Source organism: Sinocyclocheilus rhinocerous, unplaced genomic scaffold (assembly GCF_001515625.1).
Source record: "Sinocyclocheilus rhinocerous isolate Xijiao unplaced genomic scaffold, SAMN03320098_v1.1 scaffold933, whole genome shotgun sequence".
Classification (NCBI taxonomy): Eukaryota; Metazoa; Chordata; class Actinopteri; order Cypriniformes; family Cyprinidae; genus Sinocyclocheilus; species Sinocyclocheilus rhinocerous.
The window spans coordinates 135,482-142,558 of record NW_015654506.1 but is presented as its reverse complement, the minus strand read 5'-3'; the positions used below and the strand labels follow the sequence as shown (position 1 = coordinate 142,558).

General features: G+C 37.3%; 2 protein-coding genes across 2 annotated transcripts; one reads left to right on the top strand and one right to left on the bottom strand.

The window, feature by feature from the left end:
* Positions 1 to 939: 939 nt before the first annotated feature.
* Positions 940 to 2,699, bottom strand: siglec15l (sialic acid binding Ig-like lectin 15, like). Its single transcript, XM_016524059.1, has 5 exons — positions 2,629 to 2,699; positions 1,990 to 2,364; positions 1,381 to 1,713; positions 1,256 to 1,283; positions 940 to 1,156 (listed from the first exon to the last, which is right to left on the bottom strand). The coding sequence occupies exons 1-5, from the start codon at positions 2,675 to 2,677 to the stop codon at positions 940 to 942; spliced, it is 1,002 nt and encodes a 333-aa protein (XP_016379545.1). The 5' UTR covers positions 2,678 to 2,699.
* A 470-nt stretch (positions 2,700 to 3,169) lies between these two features.
* LOC107717350 (sialic acid-binding Ig-like lectin 15) lies at positions 3,170 to 5,218 on the top strand. Its single transcript, XM_016524058.1, has 3 exons — positions 3,170 to 3,227; positions 3,317 to 3,706; positions 4,794 to 5,218. The coding sequence occupies exons 1-3, from the start codon at positions 3,170 to 3,172 to the stop codon at positions 5,216 to 5,218; spliced, it is 873 nt and encodes a 290-aa protein (XP_016379544.1).
* Positions 5,219 to 7,077: the final 1,859 nt, after the last annotated feature.

Here is a 7,077-nt window from a genome sequence, read left to right as displayed (position 1 = left end):
TTTTTAATTAAGCCCTTTTTAACTGTCCTTTTAGGTTGTTTTGAGAATGTTCTGTAGGCTACTGATAAAAAAAGGACCTCTGTATATTTGTTTGTTGCAAATTTACAGACAATGCAATTGAAATGTTTACATTGGCTTGTCGGGGTAATATTTCTGTCCACTGACAACAAAGTTTTCCTTCTGAATTAGCATAACTGCACAAGTTTTATACTTAATAAAATCTTTAAAAACAAATGACATTAGTTATGCTTTAATTTCCTTAAATAAAAAGGAAATTGAGGAAGACGGTGTAAAAGGTGTGTGGACGTGGATTAGTAATCTGGCCCCTTGGTATAAAGGAGAAAAAATGCTGGCCCTCGCCACTATCAAAGTTGCCCATCCCTGGTCTAGATTATTAAGTCCTACTGAAGTGGAAAAATAATTTTCCACCACAACCAAAAGACTGTTAAAGGGGTACTAGTTTTGTCACCCACCCCTTGCACAAATCACTGAATACACACACTCACTAATGGATATATATAGACTACATATCCTTGTGGGGGTTTGCTCTTGAAGGCTGACTGAAGTTATTTGAAGGGTTAAAGGAAGAAAAATTGTTAGTGTTACATTTTTGTAAAAGGATAAAGAAAAAACCTGCAGTACTTACCATTACATTCTTCTGGATCAACTGCTTCATCACACACACATAAAAAAAGAAAAGAAAAAACAACAAATGTTTTAATTTAAACAGCATTTTTTTATTCACATATACTAGTTAAGTTGTTTGTTGATATCTTACATCTTCTTTCAGCATTTTATTTCTCTTTTAAGTTCATAATTAATATCATTAGTTGGTTCATCAAAATCTATGAAAATATACACACAAAGGTCAAATTTCTGACCCTTGATTAAGACAATGCAATTATGAAGTTAAGCACATCAGTAAAATAGCCTTACCTTTCACTTTTCGCCAATGACAGGTGGGGGTCCTGGAGGTCTCGAGGGCCGATTTTTTTGGGCCCTGGGAATCATTTCCTTCTTTCCCTCCTCTCTCGGTGCCCCTGTTGAGTACACATCAACTTGTCTAGTTTCACCAGCTGGACAAGTGCTGATATTGGCATAAACTGTCTCATTAGCTTGATATATAGAGGTTTTAACCCTCTGTACACCCATATCCCTGAAAATGAAAACAGTTATTAAGTTGCATTCAAATACTTTATAAAAATGCACTATTTCACTATTATGGCCAGTTTAAATGAATGACAAGCGATCTTACTGTAGCATGACTCTCTGTGCACTTTGTCCTTTTTGGTGAAAATAACATACATGAGCCCATCAGAATTTGCATACACCAACTTTTAATTAAAAAATGCACAAAAAATAATCAAGCAAGCTACTTACTTCTTCTCACCACATTCAAAATGAACGCTACAAGCCCAAGCAACAGCAAACACCCAAGAATGCCAGTCATCAACGAAAGACTTAGACTTGAATTTTGGTTTGGTGGAAATGTTATCTGATCCTGGCCCAGTGAGTTGACAGCTTGGCAAGTGTACACGTCCTGGTCAGAGAATGGAACTGAGCTGATGACTCTGTGGCCAGTTTTGATTGGAAAGTGTTCTAGCGGTCCAGATGACGAGGTCCATTTTACTTCTGGAATTGGATTCCCTTGGGCAATGCATCTCACCTTCAGAACATCTAAATCCAGGCATAGGCTAAGAATTTGTGCTGGAGCTACAGTTGACAATAACAAAAAAAAACTGTAATTTCATGCATACAATGCAGTGGTCCCAAAAAGTATCTAGACACTTAAACTGCAATTAAAATGTATAATTAAATGTATAAAATGTATAGCCTACTTGAGGGTAAGTAATGACAGAATTTTCATTTTTGGGTGAACTATCCCTTTGAGTGTGACTTAAGTGAATAAAAGCATTAATATATATATATATATATATTGGGGGGTGACTGTTTATTTGTGTGATGATACAAATGCTGTGTAACTCTTACCATTGACATTAAGCGTTGTGTGTTTCTTAAATTTATTATAATCCAGCTCCACCCTACAAGTGTACTGTGAGGCATCAGTAAACTGTAAATGATTGATCCTTAAGGAAATGTCTCCATTTCTGTGGTTACCTTGAAGCAAGAGTCGCTCTGAAGCTGTTGAATAAATACATTTACCGTCTTGTCCTTTTGTCTTGTTATAAAATGTGCACTGAACAATGGGTTCATGTATGTTGCCCTGCATCCATTTAATATTGATGTCACCGGTGTAACTATTTTGTTTTGGGTGTGTGAAGATGCAGGGTAGAATCACATTTTGTCCCAATGTGCCATTGACCTGATCCTGTACTTTCATGGTCCATGGTGTACAAGATAGGCCTGTGGATGACAACAGAACAACATATAATATGATAACATAAGCTGTAACAAGATATTTACTGCTTTCATTTGAATTCTTTCTTACACTATAAAAATAAAAAGACGCATGAGGAAAACTTTGCAATTCCTTAATGATAGACCAGTTCTCTAGCCAGACTCTGCCTGTATGGTAATGGAAGAACCTCATGTATTGTTTTTGTTATTTTTACAGTGTAGAATTATAGTTACATTCTTGTTTTTAAAATGTAAAAAATAATGTATTACCTTTGAGACTGCAAATCAAAGAAAGCAAACCAAACACATAATCCTGCATCTTCGGAGAGAACATTCTGGGATCTCACAGACAGAAGATTTCAAATGAAGGTATTGTGACTAAACAAGATGGTAAGTAATGACTAAAATAAGGAACTGTCTACTTACGTTTCCAAAATTCCTTTTTTTTTTTGTGTGAACTGGTCAGTGCAGGTAGTTTCCTCTGAAAGGCCCTGCTCCAAAAATAAAAATCAATTTTCTCACAATGAATTGCTTACAGCAGCGCCACATGGTGAAACTTTATCAGGTTTCTTGTCACTCTTAAATTAAAGAGTGTTTCGTATACTTCTTAAATTATTTCACTAAAGTCTAATCACTAAAGCTCCAATTTGTGTCATTTGATTTTTGTGTGATAGATAGATAGATAGATAGATAGATAGCAATATTAGTAGATGTATGAAGTCAGTAATGTGTGATGGTGAGTCAGAAATAGGAACATGTTGCTAGGAATTTTTTTCTTCTCATACTGAATCATAAATCCAGAACGTCTGCAATGGACACACACCAGTTTACTAATACTCTCTGTCTGCTGGTGATCCTTTATTCTGCAGGTAAGAAAATTCAAAACAGAGTTTGAATAGAACAACTCAATAGACCTGATAATGTTGATTTTGTAAGCTTTGTCAACTTTGTTCCCTAGCTATAGCCAAAGACGATGACGGCTGGTTGATGAAAGCGCCCACTGAGGTCCGGGCGATGGAGGGGTACCCAGTAGTGCTTCCCTGCTCTTTTAGCCACCCGCATCACACCCATCCCTCCTCCATGCATGTGGTGTGGACCCTGGGCCACGGACGGGCTGCCACTGTGCTGTTCCGCTGCATGAGCCTGAACAACAGCCAGCTGTGCCAATCAAAGCCCATCCAGGACCAGCGCTACCGCCTGGAGGGCAACCACCGAAACCATGACGTCTCACTCAGGATCAACAGTGTGACCTTGAAGGACAGCGGCCGCTACTACTGCCGTGTAGAGATACTGGGGCATCCCCGTAAAAGCTTTGAGAACACACTGGGTACTCGTCTACGAGTGGAGGGTAAGAAAAGCATCAGTTGATTCCTGTATGTTCCCATCTGATGTCTTAACGTGTTTAAGAGGGAAAGGAAACATTGTATCTTTATGATGACTGTAAGTTTGCTTCTTATGGAACAATATTCATGTCCAGCAAGTATAGTCCTAACCCCAACCAATTATTACCTAATCAATAAATATCTCTAAACATAGAAATGATAAAAATAAGTTGATATGAACTCTTAACGCCAAACTGATTGCTTGTTCCATTCAGAATGCTTTTCAAAATTCAATTTAAATTTCAATTAATTTCCTGAATTTAAATTAAGGTTGCAAACAGGAAGCAGAATTGCAATTTGGCTTAAAATGTTAAAATATGAAAAGTCAAATTAAAAAGGAAGTCAATGTAAAATGAACTAAAATCTATATTTGTAATTGTTAGCTTAAAATTAAGGTTTGTCAAGACAAATTTCTAAAGAAGGCTTGATAAGGCTTTGTGTGAATGACATTTAAAAAGTACTGAACATTTTATAGGCCTTAAGACAAATCTGTTTGAAACGTCATACATTTTAGTTAATTTATATATTCATCTTTATATTTACAGAATTTATGAAACAGGGTGGGGTGGGGGGGGCACTTCATTTCCCTGAATTCCTGTTGAATTTCTATGAATAGAGCACTGCACGGCATATTTTTGAAGACCAGCCCAGAAGTTTCCACCACCTAAGTTCCTCTGACAAAAACCCAACAGGATTTTTCCATTGGCTTTTTGATTATTGCAGAAAATAAGTTCTGTGACCAGCAAAGTTAATGATTCTTACAGGTATTGATTAAGATAATCTTCACAAATAAGCATAACTGTCATTAATTTTGGAACCTAAACACAATCAGTAGAAATAAAAAACTAAATGTAGGCTACAGTATAAAAAAACTACTCCATGGTCACATGACTTCAATGTCACCACTAAGCTTTCAAAAACGATTGTAATTCAGTAAATTCCACTTCCTTTCATTCCAATTCAAATTACAATGGGCTTTGGCCTATACAATTCAAATTATGAACTGAATGGAAGCCAGCTCTTAAATTCTGACAGGTATTTTTATGTTGCTAGCTGCACCACGAATCCTGAGTTTGTCAGCCGAGGGGACTGAAGCTGGCTTCAAAGCCGTGTGTCATGTTCAGGGTTCCCCTCTTCCTGACATTCAATGGATAGAACCAGATGGTGTTCAGGAGGGAGATACATCATTCCCTCTTTCTCAGGACGCTACTGGACAATACCGCGCTTCAAGCCAACTGCTGGACGTCAAACCTGGACGACAGTACATCTGTGCGGCTTCAAACTCTTTGGGGAAGGATCAAGCCACACTCTACCTTTTGCCCCCCAGTCCAGAGAGATTAACCGCAAAGACCTCTTTCTCTCTCCTTGTGCTGCTTCTTGCTCTGGCCTTGGGTACCAAGCTGCTTTTGGCTCTGGGTGTGGGAGCTTGGGTGATCAAGAGGAGGTTTAGCATCAGAGCTAGCAGCGTGGAACACTGAAAAGACGCAAATGTCATGCTCACATAATCAGAACACTGTGGTTTCAAAGCTGTTTCTTGTCTCATGTATGTTGTTAAAAATACAAAGGCTTAAAATAAACTTCCTCTTCTGAGGTCAGCCATATGACTCTGACTTCCATCTTTGTCTGACCTGAGTGGATAATTTCACCCTGAGTGACTTAAATACCAATATAATAACATAACATAACATAATATAATATAAATCTAATAAAATATAAATCTTTATCTTCATGCATTCATCTGTTAAAATTAAAGTTTTGCAAAAAAAACAAAAAACAAAGTGGGTTGGAAAATATAAAGAATTTTAGATTCTTTTTTTTTTTTATCTTAAACTGGGATCTACTGTACCTGTACATAACGACTGATTAATTATATTCACTTCCACCACACAGGCACACACACACACACACACAGGTTGGAAAACAAGATAATGGCTTGATAATGGCAGCCGAAAAAGAATTACAAAGACAAACATTGCTTTTTCTTATTTTTTAAAAGAACATTTACTATTGAATCAAAGAAAGACCATTTGTGAGAAATTAAATGGATTGTAAAATTAAATAAATTTAGATGTTTCGATGATTTTCAAGTCAGTTTAAACTTGTGTGACTGTGACTGTTATTAAAGTAAAGATTTTTTAAATAAAGGGCTAAAAAAATGTATATCAAATAAAGCCTATGGCATTATTTTGTATAAAAAAAAGTCTACAGGACTCATTGTTGTTCAATTAACATTCTTTAATAATAATCAGTTTAAATCTTAGTCTGGATACAGCTCAAAATGCATCTCAACTTACACGCTAATTTTTAATAGTTATATTTAACCTAAAAAGTCTGCAATACAAGTTTTCTTTTCACTGTTAATATTGTTGCTAGATCTATGTCATTGCCCACCAGATAACATTTTCTAAATCTAGTCTAATATAGGGGCCTCACTATGTATAGACAGATAAATGTTGAGCATGAAAATCAAACCAATCTATACTGATCCCTAAAGATAGTTCTGGAAGCAAATTTTTGGAGGTCACAAGTCTTGTAATTAAGACATCTGTTGTTTACAAAGTATCTCATAAAGTGAAGTATTTTGGTCTTTTATAGCAAACAGGCTTCTTTTTAGAACAGCAGCGTCCACTCTTCCACTTGAAGTTCTTGTTGGGATCCAGGGAAACCAAGGCGCACAAGCCTTTCTCCGGTTTTTCAGGCTGTCCTTTCTCCCAGTAAGTGAAGTCCACGTAAGGTGAGAAAGTGTCCTCGTTTTTCCAGTACCAGTCTGTTGAGTACAAGCTGCGGCGCAGACTGATCCAGCCCTCCGTGGGTTCTTCAAATGTCATGTTTAAGGCCATCTTAGTCTGGCTGCTTTCATTGTTGAGCCTGGCAAACAGATAAGCATTTTTCATGCAGTACTCGCGGGACTTGAACCAGCTCATTTCATCTTCACCGAGTACAAACATCTCCGGAGTCACCAGACAGCCGCCATCATCTAAACACACACAAATGAATATTCAGTAATCAGTTAGTATTTACGGAGCCCCTAAAGGGACATGGTGGTGGAAAAAAAATCGGGGTGGGAGGAATTTTTTTTTTTGCGTTCTCTCGCAAAACTTTTGCGTTCCCTCAAGAAACTTTGCGTTCCCTCGCAAAACTTTTGCGTTCTCTCGCAAAACTTTTGCGTTCTCTCGCAAATATATTTGCGTTCCCTTTTGCGTTCTCTCGCAAAGATATTTTGCGTTCCCTCGCAAAACTTTTGCGTTCTCTCGCAAAGATATTTTGCGTTCCCTCGCAAAACTTTTGCGTTCTCTCGCAAAGATATTTTGCGTTCCCTCGCAAAACTTTTGCGTTC